The 17,420-nt window shown below is 36.4% G+C and overlaps 1 protein-coding gene across 6 annotated transcripts in view; it reads left to right on the top strand.

Annotated features, from left to right (window-relative positions):
* Positions 1-13,822, top strand: part of Ascc3 (activating signal cointegrator 1 complex subunit 3) — a 315,181-nt gene extending 301,359 nt beyond the window's left edge. For all 6 annotated transcript variants that reach the window (XM_063253931.1, XM_063253927.1, XM_063253928.1 and 3 more), the window contains 5 exons: positions 6,095-6,246; positions 8,079-8,226; positions 11,372-11,581; positions 12,853-13,028; positions 13,117-13,822. In XM_063253931.1, coding sequence (XP_063110001.1) covers positions 6,095-6,246; positions 8,079-8,226; positions 11,372-11,581; positions 12,853-13,028; positions 13,117-13,264 — 834 coding nt within the window. In that variant the 3' untranslated portion in view covers positions 13,265-13,822. The remainder of the gene's footprint in view (positions 1-6,094; positions 6,247-8,078; positions 8,227-11,371; positions 11,582-12,852; positions 13,029-13,116) is intronic.
* The last annotated feature ends 3,598 nt before the right edge of the window (positions 13,823-17,420 follow it).

The raw sequence follows: 17,420 nt of genomic DNA, 5'->3' as shown, positions 1-17,420 counted from the left end.
TTATAGCCAATCCATTTCAGTCCTAAACTCCATGATGTTACCATTTGAGTCACCACTCTGGTCACAGCACTATATCAAGTTTGAACATTTCTGATGATATCAGCTGGAATCTCCTCTCTTTCTGATTCCTCAGTTAAGTCCTCATTTCCCTTATGACTTCACTCGCATTCTGAATAACATTGTTCCCAGAGTTGGCTATTTCAGTGTCAGAGTACCCTACCTAATAAAATCTTTCACTTTGCTGGGTAACTATCGCCATCTGAATTCTGTGCTTTTACACTCAGATTATTCATTACTGCAGGAAACAGTCACAGGACATTCCTAATTGTCCCTACTGCAAAAACTAAAATTCACAGCTCTTCCAGTTTTTAGTGATAGTATCATTTCTGCCCCTACTTATCTAACATTTTTATGCTCCTTCCTGGTTATTTCTCCCAATAAGAGAAATATAACTCCTAATTTACAGAGATTATTGACATCTTCTAGTATCAACACTGTCAATTTCTCTTATCTTCTCAAAGCTTCTTTCTCTTTACTCTCAGTGAGGTCTTCCATGACTAATGGAACCAACTCCCTTTCTCAGCCTTGGCCCATACACTTCTGCAGCATAAACCCTTACCTTCCTCTGAATACAGCTAATTTTTTATTTCGTATATGCTACCTCTCACTGAGGGTATTATTGTCCACCTACAGAGACAGAAATCAAACTTTATAAAACAATCATATAGAAACAGTATATCAGCATTTTATTGCTGAAAGACCAAAGCTCATACAGAGGATAAGACAAAAGCCTTAAAAAGTACCGAATCAGTTAAGGGTGGTGGTACACGCTTGTAACCCCAGCACACAGAAGACTAAGGCAGAAGAATCAAGTTCAAGGCCAGCCTAGGCTACGTAGTCTCAGAAAAAGAAAGCAGAACCAGTCAAACTCCATTTTTTACAGTTAACTTAGAGGCCTAAAACTAAATTCTCAGGCTTACTTCCTATTGTGCTATTCCACCTTCTAACCAGTACCAAGTACTCACAATTTATACTGTTGCTTATACTTCATCCAATCCCCTAAGTCAGCCCTTCATGTTTAATAGTTCCACATGTATGGATTTAACCAATCATACACTGAAAGTATTAGGGGAAAAAACAAGCTGTTTTTCTCATTATTCCCTAAGCATGCAGTATCAAAACTATTTATGTAATGTTTGCATTATATAAGTAAAGCTTATTTGAAGTGTACTGTACAAGATTTACAGGTTATATGCAAAACACTCCATTTTAAATAGATCTGAACATACATGAGTTTTGGCACATACGCACACCAGTCTTCAGAACCAGTCTCACCTAGATGCTGTGGATGTTTTCATCTAGAATGCCCATTACCCCTAACATAGGTAATCAAATTTACAACCTTCTTCAAAGTCAATACACTTTCCCCTTATCCTAACTTCACATGCTTTGTACTCTACTGGTTAAAGTAAGTCCTTTGGAGTCAGGATCTCAAGAATTTGAATCTCAGCCATACCCATTTACCAGAAGCATAGGGTCCTTAGATACGTCATTCTCACTCTGGATGCCGTAATGTCTTTATCTGGAAAATAAGCCTGTATTCAGTATCATAAATAAAATGGTTAACCAGAGTTGACAGATCGTAGAGAATCATCCATTCTAACCCTGATTGTTTCACCAGTGCCCTCGAGAGTCCTTTAGATCTCCCCTCCCCTGTCATGCTTCCCACCTTCCCACATCTCTCTCCTGGTGATCCCTCTCTAATGCAAAGCTGTTCATTGTGACTCTCCACTTTATTTCTAGGATTTCAGACTCCACAGCTCTAGTCTGTACTTTCTATCCAGAGCCTGTTGTCACCTGAACAACTTGCCTGGCTCGTAGTATCTCAGTTAAAGTATATTCAAACCCAAATTTGTCATCTTTCCAACCCATTTTTCTTTAATAAACAAAACTGTTTATTGAAAAACAATACTGTTCCTGTTAATTCTGATAGTTTCAGTTTAGTGTGGTTTTTATAAAATGAATACAGTACTAAAAATCACATTTTCACCCTGTCATGCCTGGAGGAATAAAGAATTCTGAATCAGCAGTCAACTGAAATTGTTGGGTTTAGCAGAAGAAAGTCTTGTGCAGAGTCAACCACTAGCTACTTTTCTCCTATACTAAGAATTATTCTAGCGTGGTCTGATAGGTAATGTGGAACGTGAGTAAGACGTAAAGAGAACTGAATACTTGCTTAACATTAGTGCCATCTGAGCTGCTAAAGAATGCCATGGTTGTTTCTCTGCAGGGTATGAAGCAACCATTTGTTGTTGAATATTAGGTATTTGTAAAGGACTTTGAGGTGACCTGGGAGGCACCATTTCAACCAGCTGATACCAGAGCAAAAGAAGAGCGTCTATTAGTCCTTATCTGCCAGGAAAATACTATAAATGATAGTGAAATCTGGAGTGTCCTCCCTAGACTCCACCTTCTAAGCCTTCTGTGAGGCTTCTCACACCCATTGGCCAGACCATCCCCATTCCTAATTCCTGGCAGTTACGTAGGACCCCTAAGCAGCAGCATGGGGTTACGCTTTCCCACTGAGAACCAGGCCCACATCCAGTTTGGCTTGAGCTGCAGGATCTGTCTTTGGACTTTTCTGCTGGATTTGTTGTGATTCTACACCTCTCCTGATATACCAGTCTGCCTGTCCCACCTGTATGCCCCAACCTGGCAGACTTTGTCCCTCTCCTACTATCCAGTTTAGAAATTGACATCAAAATGTTCAAAGGAAGCCCATGTTAAAAATCATTAATTGTTTCAGGATGTTCTTTTTGTCTTACCATAGAAGAACTTTAACATCTATCTGTTAGGAACTATTGAATAGCAGGCAATATGTTGGGTACCTCACAAACTAAAGAACTTTGAAGTGACTTGGGAGGCTCAGCCATATTATCCAGCTGTGACCAAAGCCAGCCTCTAAAGAAGAGTGTATATTAATCTTTTCTGCCAGTAAGAACTATAAAATGTAAGACTTTGTCCTCACTAAAAGGGATATGCCTTTCCAAAAATGAGAAACCTAGGTTCAGTAGGGTAATTCCCACCACATTTATACATTGTAAATGGGAGAAACTTAGAATACAAACCTGTGCCTGTATGATACCAAAGCTTATGTTTTACCTTCTATTCTTTAATATGTCTTGTCAATGTACAATGACTTAGAATATTGTAATCATCACACCCAAAATTAAGGACAAAAAGGTTTATTTAGCTCACAGTTTGTGGAGGTTTCAGTCCATAATCAGCCAGCTCCAAGGCAGGGTAGTGTGACTGAGGGGCAGCTGTTCATGGCAGTAAAAGACAGCAAAAGCAACAAGAGTAAAAGGGGAGGAGAGAGAGAGCAAGCTTCTTTCCCTACCTGTATTGTATATAGCCTACCTGCCCCAGGGCAGGGGCAGTACTCTCACCCATAATCCCAGCATTGGGCTGTGAATCAATCACAAACTCCAGAAGCCTGTCCACATGACTGCAAGAGGCAGTCTGACACAAACCATAACATCATAGTTAGATTTTTACCTGTATTCTTTAATACTGTTTTTTTTAGTGCACTTTGATACAAAGTGCTACAAAGAATAATTCCAGATTTTTGCAGTCATGGAATTTATAGTTGAAAGATGTGGGAGAAGAGAATTACAGTTGAATAGTAATGAGGTGCCTCAGTAGCAAAGAAAGGCCTGTACCTGTTTGGAAGAATCAGAGAAGTGTCACAGCTTTCATATTTCAGCTATGTGCATGATGAATGGGAACTTCCCAGGTGGACAGAGCAGAAAGAACAGTATTTATTTTTTAAAAATGTTTGAATTGGGGCTGGGGATTTAGCTCAGTGGCATAAGGGCCTGCCTTGCAAGCAGGCAGTCATGAGTTTGATCCCTGGTACCGATAAAAATGAAAAAAAAAAATGTTTGAATGAGGATAAATTTGGTAAAATACTAGTAATCTTGTGCTGCTGTCCAGTGCAGAGGGAAAGGTGTCAAAAAGAAAAAGGACCAGATAGACTGTAGAGTATCAACTGCCATATAGCTAAGTGTTAGTCTTTGTTCAACACCGTTGAAAGATTACAGGCAGAAGAATGGCATAATCAGCTTTATCTGTTAAAAATTTGGTTGGTAGGCCAGGTGTGGTAACACATGCATGTAGTCCCAGCACTTGGAAAACTAAGGCAGAAAGATCACCCTAACCCTGAGCTATGTAGTGAGTTCAAAGCCAGCTTGGACTATGTACTCAAGACCCTATTAAAAAAAAAAAAATCACTTGGTAACAATATAAAGAATTAATTGAAGAAAAGTTAAATGAAAATAAAAATAAAGGAATATCTACAGTGTTGCAGGTGAGGGAGAAATAGGGTCTGTGTTAGGCAATAGGAAAAGAGACAGTAGACGCACTAGGAAGCGGTTGAACCGAGAACTGTTTACCGTATTTGGGCAGTCTTTTACATTCCAGGTTATGAATCTCCTCTCTTGCTTTTTGTGTCAGATTAAACTAAGTTAAAGAATAGTTTTCAATTCATGATATGGTCTTTCATTCACTTCGTGAAAAGTACTTCACATGATTTTTTTTTTATATTTTCATATCTGGATCATACAATAAAAAGTTGTGAGGTACTCATAAATTTTATAAAATCTTTCAGCTTCATCATGAAAACTTCAAAGTTAAAAACATATGGTTCATCCATCCAACTCTTCTAGTATGTGAGCTTTGGACTGGAAATTATTTCCAGTCAAGTTGTAATGTAAAATCACAAATTGCCATAGTTACTCTGCATTATAAGTTCTAATACTGTCATAGAACAGCCTTAGTTATAATTATTCATTTCTCTTTTCCTTTTCCCTTAGCAGGATGCAAGAGTTATGATTTGTGAACTACTTTGGGGGGGCACATTTATTATACATACATAGCTATTTACACTAGCATTCAGGTTTGTATATATATCTGGATATAGATATGTGGCTAGCAGATTACTGGGTGCTAAAGGCATCTTGACCAATCTGTCATATTAATCATAGTTTTCAAAAACTTTGATCCATTTTCCTGGAATGTATATAAAGAAATGATAGCTCTACTTGCCCAGATGTTCTTTTAAAACTGTTTTACGTTTTGTAAATTAGAGAACACAGAATTAGAAATTCAAAACTTACAAGGAACATGTGCCTACATCAGTAGTACTAAGAATAAATGGCAGATAATTTTTTGGCATAGGCCAAAAAGTCATTCCTAAAACTGAATCAATTTTGTACAAGAGTTTATAGCTGTTTTACTGAGAGTGAGGGTTTTTTTAATTATTATTAAAGTGTCATTGTGTGTAATTATTTGCTAGGTATATCCCAAAATGAGGGAGTATGGTCCTAAAACTGTATAAAGCCACTGCCTAAGATCATGATACTAACTTAGGTGTCTTTAAGTCGGCATTTTCCTGAATCTAATTTAATTGCAATAGCTTTGCCTGTGTAAACTACTCCTTTGTTTAAATAAGATTTCATTGTTTAGTTTTGCCTTAAGCAAATGCAGCCTTTTGTTTGTCCATGGAACATTAAATGTATAGACGAATATGAGTAGCTGCTCCTCAGTTCACACAGACCACTGACAGTTGCACCCGTCACTGTCGATAAAAAAACTAGTCTTAGCTTTTGCCTGCCCTTTGGGAAAATAAATTTTTGCCAAGGAAACACAGTTCCTTACTATTACTGATTTTAATTTTACAGGAGTATAGGAGATTTACTTTCTAAATGCAGCTACTAATAGTCTTGATACAGTGAATTATGTAGGTATTTGCTCTCAAAGTACACTGAGTTTTTATCTTCATTTCATTACTGGATAACAGTACTATCCGGCTATCTTTGCTGCCCTTAAAAAGCTGTTTTTGGCCCTTTATAAAAAGCAATGTGTAATATAGTAAGTGAGACAGTCATTTTGTTTCTCTTATCCAATTGTAGTTTTCTGGTTTTATTCTGATGAATAGTAATTTGGAAATGCAGTGCTTATTTTTTCTGACGAAGAGGTGGAGAGGGAAAGTGCTGTGATTCTTGTGACGTGTGTGTTTCCCTCCTCATTTCAGGCAATGCTGGATGTGGCTGCAAATCAGGGCTGGCTGGTGACGGCCCTGAACATCACCAACCTGGTTCAGATGGTGGTGCAGGGCCGGTGGTTAAAGGATTCCTCTCTTCTTACACTGCCAAACATAGAACAGCACCATCTCCACCTTTTCAGGTAATTGCCTTAATTTTCAATGTAATTATTTCAGTTTCAAAAAAATTTTTGGGAGAGAGAGCACAGTGGTCCTGGGAACTAAACTTACTGTCTCATTTATGTGAGGCACTGCTCCACCACTAAGATATAGCCCACCTTCCCACCAAAACATGTTTTTAAGTGTATATAGTTAATGAAATTTTTATAGCGTAAATGCCTACTTCCCAGAGAGAGACAGTGTGAGTTTGATCATCAGTCCTAAGCTAAATCACAACTCATTTTTACTTGCTCCTATCTAAATTGTTTTCCAGTTGCAGCACTATATATATTTTTACAGTGTCTCACTGTGTCATTCAGGCTGGCCTTGAACTCATATAGCCCAAACTGGCCTCGAACTCATGGTGATCTCCTGCCTTAGCCTCCAGAGTACTGGGGTTATAGCACACCTGACTTTGTTTTTGTTGATGTATTTCCGTTCTAACTGCATATATGTCTTTGCAGTATCAGTCTTCAGTTAAGTGCTTTTGAAACCTAAAGTAAATTGCTAGTTTCTGTTATTGTAGGAGAGATTGGAAATCCATTATGAAAAGTGAATTATGCATCTCTACAACATCTAAAACTAGTCATTTGTGTATGGTAGGAGCTCAAATATAACCTATGCATAAAAGAATAGTTTGTTATCATCAAAGTATTTAACCTTAAGTCTCATGTACATGGATCCAGATATTTCAACAAGGAAAAGAATATCACAATACTACCAGTAAGGTTGGCAATGTTTAAATGAAAATATTTCTTTCATATAAATGTTTCACACCAGTTAAGAGATACTTTCCATTGAAAATGTTGGTTCACAGTCATGGAGACAAGAAAACAGTCTGGTTACTACTTGACATTATGTAACACATACCTGATGTCAGCTCTATCAAGGGTGACAGTAATTAGAGCCCTCTAGGTACAGATACCAGTGAGAGCCTCAGGCACACATGGGCACTTCTCAGGAAAGTGTTTCATTTGATTCAAGTGTATTGGGCTCAGGGCAGTTATCTCCATGATGCCTGAATTCACACCATGAGATGACCCTGGAACAGAACACATTCAGAGAGTAAGCCATGTCAGCAACAGGTGGCAGAGGGAGAAGGCAGATACCTCGTGTGTGTCTGCAGCTGTTTCAGGACCCCTTCCAGTGTGGTACTAAATGTAAGGGGAGTTGGGTTTCAGTAGTAAAGAAGGCACGTGAACACACTACCCCACATAGCACACAGGTCTGTTATGGGAGCTACGTGGGGCCCAGGAGATTCAGTCCCCTTTTCCTGTCACCTTTAAAAGTAGCATGTTAATGTAGCTTCAGCTATGTTTTCTTCTTGCTCTTAAGATTTAGATGAACTGTTTTCCTGAGATCTGGTATAACTTGTGCTATAAATCTCAATGATTCTCAAAGCATACTTTGAATTTTTTGTTGTCAACTTATAATTTAAAATGTTATTCAAATAATTACATTAGAGATTTGCACCTGAATCATTAAAAACACGTTGGGGCACCATGTCTACTTTCTCCACATGGAAGCATCAGTTCACATGAATGCCTTTGTGTAGAGAGACCCCCTCATTGTCTCTAAACCCTTAATATTTATGGAGCTGATGCACTAGTTATAATTTATAGATTTTGTTCAGAAATAATGATACTGCCGTCAGTTGATACTTAAGGGAGTCCTGTTACTGAAAGTTTAATATAATGGCCTATAAAAAGTTATAGCTTATTTTTTTTTAATGTTCAAATTGTACAAACTGCGGTTGTCATAAAAATCTCAGTTGCTCTGTGGAGGAATAATTTTGTTGGTTCATATTATTTCTTAGGAAATGGAAGCCAATTGTAAAGGGCCCTTGTACTAGGTGCCGAACCTCCATTGAGTGCCTTCCTGAACTGATCCAGGCCTGTGGAGGGAAAGACCATGTATTCAATTCTATAGTAGAGAAGGAGTTACAGGCTGCCAAAACAAAACAGGTAAGCCAGAGCTCGCATGTGCTGAGAACTTCTTACTCTACTGAGAAAATGGTACCCAAGTTTCTAACTTTAGGCATAGATTTTGAAGTGAAGTGCACCTGAGTTTTAATTGTCTGTCTGCTATTTACTAACCATAATTATGAACTTGAAAAACATTTTATCTGTTTGTAAAGTTCTTGTGAAAGTTACACAAAATAAATACTATTGTTTAAACTATTTTATGTAGCTTTTGGCATAGAATAAAAACTCAGTACATGATACTAAAAATAATGGCACAAATCATAAATAATAGTACTAGCATCATTGGAAATCATTTCAGTATAATATCAGCAAGTTGACTTTGAAAGGCTTACCATAGCTCGTCCCACTAGGCTGCCTACCCAACTGCCCTCACTCCCGTCTTTATGGTACTTCTTCATTTATGCTTGAGCATATTTTCAGGCAATTCCCCCATCTACTTGTTTATGCCTTCCTCTTTGTCACTTTATTGTTCTAAATTATAATGTATTCTTTCAAATAAACTCCTTATTCGTAAACCATCTAACGTACAGAGTCAAATCTGTGTTGTGAAAGGCAGCATGGATCATCTGTCCAGGTAAGCCAAAAGCATGAATAAATGAAGCCAGAGTATTGGACCAATTGGACTTTTAAGACTTACCTAAAACATGTTAAAGTAAATGCTCAGGATATATAGCAAATATATTGATATGTGTATATAGATACTAAAGAAAATTCTAAAGTATGCCCTTTTTTCCTAAGTGGAACTTATTTTTGAGTAAGATTTGAAAAAAGTATATCAGGCATTAATGTCTGATTGTTCAGTTTCTGTTGAATCCAAAATTGGCACAAAAACTTTAAATATTCATAATAAATTCCACCTTTCTAGCAAATTGCTATCAAAAGTATGAATGAAAACAGTATATTTAAATCAAAACAAGACTTTTGTTATCAACAAGATTTCTAATATAACATACATTGATTTCAAGCCAAGTTTTATATATGAAAAATGAGAACATTGTTAACATTAGTTCAGGGAAACTCAGAAGTAAACTTACTCAATTTATTTGCATAAATTGCCATTCTGTTATCTTTAAAACCGAATGTAAATTGGCTCTGTTTGATATGATGATGGTTATTTGGCTCAAAAGTGCTTCAATTTGCAGAGCAATCTGGTGTTGGCTCTGCAGTGAGGCGATCCCAGGTAACATACAAATCCTGAATTATTCCAGAAATTAGTATGTTTAAAGCATCAATTTAAGTGCTAATTGCAGTAGTAATGAGAAAAAGCAGTACGACTGTGAGATTTGCATCTCCTACCCCATCAGTATGCCTGGAACGGCTGCTGACTGCAGAGGATTTGGCTGCTAATTAAATAATTGTATGCATGGCAGTGCTCTTGCCTGATTCAATAGATGAAGATTAATCCTCAGATAAATATGTTTGGCTGGTATTGAAATATTTTAGCAGTTTCTTTAAAAATAGCTCATGTTTTCTATACATAAATACATATATCCAGTAATTATAGGTGTAAAAATATGTATAAGTTTAAAAATAATATTAAAAGCTACAAAAAGATGTCATATATGTGTGTATATATATCTAATTATTTATTTAAATGTATATGCACACACACATATAGATATGCATAGCCAGAAAAGACTCTTTGGGAAACCAAAGTAAAATGTCAATAATTTGCTAATAACAGAAAACATTATATTGGTAACTAATTTCAAAATACAAGTGAAAAAACATATCAAACCTTTCATCATATGGCAAATATTGTTATTTGTATTATCTGTCAAAATTATGTGCCATATATACACTGTATGTTTAAGTACCCTCTTCACCACATTTCCACATGGACCAGTCCTAAAACGTGAAGTGGTACAGTTTCAATTCTCAGTTAACTGTTGCTTCTAGTAAGGCATAGACCATTTCTAGTTGAAGTACTTTCCGTAGCTTGACTACTTAAAAATCTAGTTACAATCATAATTTAAAATTCACAAGACATGGTATAGGATTGGAGTGAATGGAATAATTGCATTGGATTTACAGTTTTTTTAATTCCTAAGAGCCACTTCAGTTGCATATACTCACCAGCACTAAAGTTTTAGCAAACAGCATACCAAAGCCTATATGGAACTATATATGGCTTTAATGGAAATGGAATAAAAGTGAAACCAAAATTAAAATACCTGCGTACCTTTTAAAAACTACCTTAGGAGGTAACAGCTGGTGAAACAGTCAATCTGTTAAGAAATTTTCTTGACTGATAGTGATATTACAACATAACTGTAAGTATAGAATAAGATGGCAATTACCTGAGACTCTCCAGTTTATTGTGTTACATTCTTTCCATTGATCTGGGAATTTATTTATTCACTCAACATTATTGAGTACTTGGTATTTAAATTCTGGTTATTCAAACAAGAATCAAATTGGTAAAATATTTCTACTCTTATAAAATGTTATTTTAATTGTTATTTAATTAACTGTTAGCAAGGCTTGTTTCTAAAAAGAAACCTAGACTTAAAATATTCCCTATGATACATAGACATGCAGAAATGTTTACCTTTCAAGATAAATACAATGAATTCAAAATATGAAAGTATGTAATAAGTTGTCAGTGTATGATATTGACATTGATAATTAAATCACAAATATTTTAAAATAGCCTTTATATACTCCCAAGTACAAAAATGTCCTCTACTTTAAAAGTCACATAAGTATTAGAATTAGTGTTTCTCTAAAACAGACAAGTTCAATAATAAATATTTTTAATTTAAGTCACAATGAAATTCATATAAAGAGTTGCCACTCCGTATCAGGTGGGATTTACAATACAGGGATCATAAGTTTAGATAAGAAGTCTTTTTGTAGTTGTTTAAAAGAACGTTAAAGAGATTAAAAGCACACTGTATCACTGACAGTATGTTGGTTGGAGTATTGTACAATAGAATTGAAAAAAAAAATGCTGCTTTTGGTACAACTGAATAGTGCCAAGAATCTTTTTTCTTTATAATTTCACTGGACTCTAAATTGATCTTAGAATTAAAAGGTTGATTTTTCTAAAATCACACAATTAGTTGACCACTGCCTTCTATATTAACTATTCTTTCTTACTTTTCATTTCTTTTTTATTTAGGCATGGAATTTTTTATCTCACTTGCCAGTGATAAATGTGAGCCTAAGTGTTAAAGGCTCATGGGATGATTTAGTTGAAGGACATAATGAACTCCCTGTCTCAACTCAGCCTGCAGACCAGCGAGATGACAACAAATGGATCAAATTGCATGCTGATCAGGAGTATGTGCTCCAAGTCAGCTTGCAGAGAGTCCACTTTGGGTTCTACAAGGTATAGTGTTTGGTTTCCATTCTCAGATATTTCACACCAGATACCAACATGCACCACCACACATATCTTTTATATGACTAATGTGTCTGTGTCATTCATGAATCCTGCTGTCTCAACTGGCCTTAACCAGCAAGAGTCAGTCTTTTGAAATTAGTCAGTATTCCTCATGTGCCACTTTTCAACCCCAGAATAATCCACTTTACATAACAACATATTGCCCAGAGTACTGTTCTCAAAGTGAAATCTGCAGGCTCGGGCTAGCAGAATGTCCTGTAGTGCCTCTCAAAGTGCAGATTTCTTGGCCTCCCTCCAGAAAGACTGAAGCAAAAACCTCAGTATCTGAGGAATCACAAGACTGATACTCTAGTTAGCACCCCACATGACTTTTGAGGACAGTATTGTTTAAGAAGTCCTACCTTGGAGGCACTGGAATATAAGACCCTCATTAAGCTAGATGTAGATGAGATTGTAGCGTCCCGCTTTGCTCTGCACATTTCTGAGCTTCAGTTGCCACGTCTGCCTGCGTTCTTCATTATAATGCATACAGGAAAGCATTATCAGTCTCATAGAGACCACAAATGTACGGTAGTTTTATTTTAAATTACCATGTTCTTTTCCATATCCTTTGACACCAAAATTAATTATTTAGTCCTTGAAGAACACTGGTACATGTATTGTGGGTTTCTATACCATAATAACTGAAATAAGAATTTTTTTTCTTTTTAGCCCAGAGGATTCAGGACTTTCTAATACCTGGAATAAACCTTAGGGATGCGGTTATAGTTCCTTGGTTATGCTTCTCTGTTTTCACACACAAAGCATGAAATTTTTGTTTTGTTATGATGCCCTGTTGATACTGTGCCTTCAGGTCCTTCCCCACTTGATTTCTAATACTAAAACTGAGTTAATGTAAATAATAGCTGATTAGCTGTGTGTGATACCATGCCTATAATCGCAGCGCTCAGGAGCTGAAGCAAGAAGGTCCCAGTGAGTTGGGCTACATGGTGAATTCAAAGCCAGCCTGAACAAATAGATCCTGTCTCAAAAAATTAATTAATTAATTAAAAATAAAACCTGGTTGACTTCTTGAAGAAAAGTAAGTAAAAGTGTACAAAGACATCAAACCAAAAGAAAGTTTAAATATCCAAGACAGACATGCTGAACTATGTAATGTGTAGCCTTCAAGTAAGATAGTATGGCCTTTCCACCACAACCAAGCAGTATGGAAAGTGTAGATATGGCTAATGTTGTGTGTTTTTTCTGATTTACAGGGGAAGCAAGAAAGCTGTGCAGTTACTCCTCGGTTTCCCAAATCCAAAGATGAGGGATGGTTTTTGATATTAGGTGAAGTAGACAAGAGAGAGCTTATTGCTTTAAAACGAGTAGGATATGTTCGAAATCATCATGACATTTCCCTTTCCTTTTATACCCCTGAAGTACCTGGAAGGTAAGCAGAATGTTACTAAAATTCCACAAGAATTACATTTACTGTGATTTGAACAGTTTAACATCTTTGTTCTGTGTTCACGTTTTAGGTATATCTTCACACTGTATCTCATGAGTGACTGCTACCTTGGCCTGGACCAGCAGTATGACATTTATCTCAATGTCACACAAGCCAGTATTTCCACACAGGTCACTACAGAGGTCTCTGATGCCTTTGCTGACCTGGCAGTGAAGTAACCTGCCCAGGACAGTCTATTTGGAAGAGTCTGGCTATTCAATCATCTAAACAAAGTTGAATCACTAGATATTTGCCTTGAAAGAAGCAACTTCTAACCTCACGACATCCAGTAAATTGACAGTGACTGCAATGTTGACTCCAGCAACAAGTTAGCCATAGTGGCCTTTTATCAAATGTCACCTTTTTAAATGGTCTCTTCTTAGGGTTTTTGACATTAAATGAGTGAGCATTTAGGTTAGTATTTCAGTTTATGTATATTTGAGGAACTTATATAAATACTGGCTTTTTTTTTTAAAGGAAAGCTACACCAAGGAGTTACAGTGTAGGATTATTAACTCTATATAATAAAATATGTAAATTGAAGAGGTGATACACAATGTATCTTGTTAGTAAAATTTAAATTTTGATCAACTTACTGGTTTTAATAAAACTCATAAATGTTAATATTATATAATGTAAAATTATATCAGAGTCCAGCGAAGATTAGAATAAAAAACAGAATATAATGATCTTAGAAAATATGATACTGTAACTAACAAATAAAATATATAGTCCCACTTCAAGCCTCGCTGACTCAATTATTTTTATTCTGCTTTCTTAATGTATCCCTTACTCTTCTATTCTTTTCTTTGTTTGTTGTCTACTTCAAGATTACTTCTGTTTTCTAGTTTTTTAGAGTTATAATTCATACAGTAAAATGAATTAATTAAACCACAATTACCATTTTTATCTTATGCTATAGGTAGATTTTTCATCTATGATAATAAAAGGAAATGTCTCTATGTCCAGATTAATTCTATCTTAAAAACACTTTTAAAGTGAAAAACTTGTTGAAATTCAGTGGCCTCAGAAGATGTATTTTGTATCTTTGCAAAGTAATTCTTGACCCTGATATGAATTCTTTTGAAATTAACTTTTAATATAATTGTTACAAATAATAGAACTCATGCTTTTTCTGAAAGTAGACCTTTGGCATGTGTGTACATATGTTTCCATGCTTTGAGGGAAAAAAAAAAAAGCAGAAGTAGGAGAGAGGGGGCTGGGGAGCAGGAGAACCAGGCATTCAAGAATCCTCTATGCTTTTCCTTGTGCAACGTTTACTTCCTATTTGGAATTTGTACCTGAACCACAGCTTTATAGGAATTCAAATGATAGAGGAGCCTGAGTGGACACCAATACTCTGACTTTATGTTCATCAACATCATCTCTTTGTTAGAAAGCAAGCATGTTTTGGGAAGTGGGAGATCAGAAAGAATCTCTATTCCACCTATCACAGTGAATAATCATATTGCAAATTAAAAGATTTTCAGTTTCTAATAAACAATAGAGGAAACTTGTAAGATAAGGTGCATTTGAATGGAAAAATTGACAATCATAACTTTCGTAACTTCTTGGAAACCATTAAACTTCTCATGGATTTAAAATAAATTAAATCCTGTTCATTGCCCTAAAAGTTGTGAGGTTATTTTGTTTCTTGGGGAGAAATATTTAGATGTTATTTCATTGCATTACTGTTCTAGTCAGGATTTGTAAGGGAATAATGTAATACAGGACACATAATTTATAGGAATATTTTATAAAACACCCCAAAGAGTCACATGCATACGGAGATCTGTCCACACACTAGAGACCCAAAGAATGCAGCTGAAGGCCTGGATCCCATGGCAGTGTCTTGCATGAGTTCAGCTGAAGACCTAGAGCCATGACCGTGTCCTCCACAAATCCAACTAGAGGCCCAGAGCCCATGACAATGTCTCATGCAAGTCTGTATCAAAGACTGCACTGGGAAGGCCCACAGGTCAGTGGTAGAAGCTAGAAAGTGCACCAGTAGGCTGAGGGATCTGCACTGGAGCCAAGAAGCAACATTCAAGGTAAGGACCTGAGCTACCCCAAAAAGAACCACAGCCATCATTAGCAACGGCAAGGTCCCAAGCTCATCCAGTGATGAGAATAGCAGAGATCATATCAAGAAAGCCAGCACAACAAGCTTCTCCAGGAGAACCAATGCCCCACACCCTCTTCCCCTCTGGTTCTCTTTTTATGCAGTTGGCAACAATCTTCAGGTGGGCCTTCCACACCCAGAGCCACACTGTTTCAGTTCAGCTGGATGTTACAAGTTGATCACCATTTGTCAGTCCACCACAATCACCTTTTACAGTGATTTGTAACTAGAATACTCAGTCCATTTCATCTCAAACCATGTGTTACCTCTTGGCTGGCTAATAAATCATAGCTCTGATTACACAGTGGGTCATGTTATATACCTCTGGATTTTACCAAATCAAAATAATTGAAATGCCAGTCATATATTTGTTCTGGGAACTATGTGAAAGTCTCTTGATATCCACATGCATTAGAGACATCCTGCCTTCAAATAAGATAGTCTGGTGATAAAAAGATGTATGTAATCCTCATTAAATATTTGCAATAAAAATTAGGAAAAATCCTTAGGGAGTTGGGAGGTGAACTATTATTAGGGCCAATCTGGGAACATTTAGGCTGAAGATTACTGTTCTTTTTTATTGTGTGTATATGTACAGAATAATTATACAGAATACTAGGTTTTGTTATGCCATTTGCATACGTATCTACTCCCTACAGCACAATTTGATCATATCTGTTTCCACTAGTCCCCTCCTGTGTCCACCTCTGTCACCTTCCTTGAATCCCTTTTGCTTCTTGGATAGTTTCACTCCTACTTTCATGTCATCTTTCTTTCTCTAGATCACACGTATGTGATAAAACATGCCACTTGTCTTTCTGCGTCTGTCTTATTTTGCTTAACATGATTTCCAGTTCTACACAATTCATACCAAATGGCATAGTGTTTCTTTTTCTTTATGGCTGAATAACATTCCATTTTATGTATGTATTACATTTTCTTTTAGTCATCAATTGACAAGCATTTCATATTTTGGCTATTGTCTATTGTGCCACAATAAGCATGGAAATGCAGATACTTCACAGTATGCTGATTTTAACTACTTTGGGTTTTTGGAGAGAATTGTATGACCAGTTCATGTGATGGTTCTATTTTTTAACTTTTGAGTAACCTCTATGGGAATTTTCACAGTGGATGTGCTAGTTTACATTGCATGTAAATCCTCAGCCAACATTTACTATTTTTTGTATTTCTGATGACGAATTACACGATCATTTAAATGTAATTTTTCATTTGCATTTTCCTGATAGTGAAAAGTGTTGAACATTTCTTCATATGCTTATTTTCCATCGGCCCATTTTTTGATTGGGCTGTTTTCTTCATGTTAAATTTTTTTTTAGTTCTTTATATATTCTTGATTTTAGTTTTCTGATAGAAGAGTAGCTAGCAAAACTTTTAAATTTCCCTCATTCTAGGCATTGTCTTTTCACTCTGTTGATTATTTCCTTTGCTAAGCAAAAGCCTTTTAATTTGATATAATCTAGCTTGTTGATTTTTGTATTATTTCCTGAGTGACAATGGCCTGTGCCTGTATGTTAAAGTATTTTCCCTGTGTTTTCTTGTAGCAGTTTCAAAGTTTCTGATCTCGTATTTAGGTCTTTAATCCACGCTGAGTTTATTTTTGTGCAAGATAAGATGTGGTGATTTAGTCTCAATCTTGTGCATGTGAATATCTAGCTTTCCCACTATCATTAGGTAAAGAGGCTAGCTTTACTCCAACATATGCTTTTGGTACCTTTGTTAAATCATATGTCTGTAGCTACATGGATTTGTGGAACCTCTCTTCTTTGAAGTCAGATATCATGATACCTCCAGCATTGTTCTTTTTCATCAGGATTTGTCTGGGTTGCTTTTCTCTCATTGCTGAGACAAAATACCTGATGCCCAAAATTAGGAAAGTAAAGGTTTATTTAGCTAACTGTTCGTGGAGGTTTCAGTCTGTAATCAACTGACTGCAAGATAGGGTGGCATGGCACTGGGGCTGCACTTCAAGGCAGCAGCCAGAGCAAAAAAAGGGAGAACAAGCTTCTTCTCCTCCCTGATTGCACACAGGCCACCACCCACCTCCAAAGCAGGATGGAGACACACAAAATCTTCTGTGACTACCTGTTTCACAGCATGAGGATACTTACAAAGTAAGAATCCTGGTTCCCGTGACACCCATGTCTTAGTAAAACTTCTAAACTTCTCAAGTTTAGAAGTCTACAATCCAC

Source organism: Cavia porcellus, unplaced genomic scaffold (assembly GCF_034190915.1).
Source record: "Cavia porcellus strain 051 isolate PalLab524CR breed Dunkin Hartley unplaced genomic scaffold, mCavPor4.1 scaffold_7, whole genome shotgun sequence".
Lineage (NCBI taxonomy): Eukaryota > Metazoa > Chordata > Mammalia > Rodentia > Caviidae > Cavia > Cavia porcellus.
Note: the sequence above shows the minus strand (reverse complement) of the source record. Positions and strands in the feature narration are given on the sequence as shown.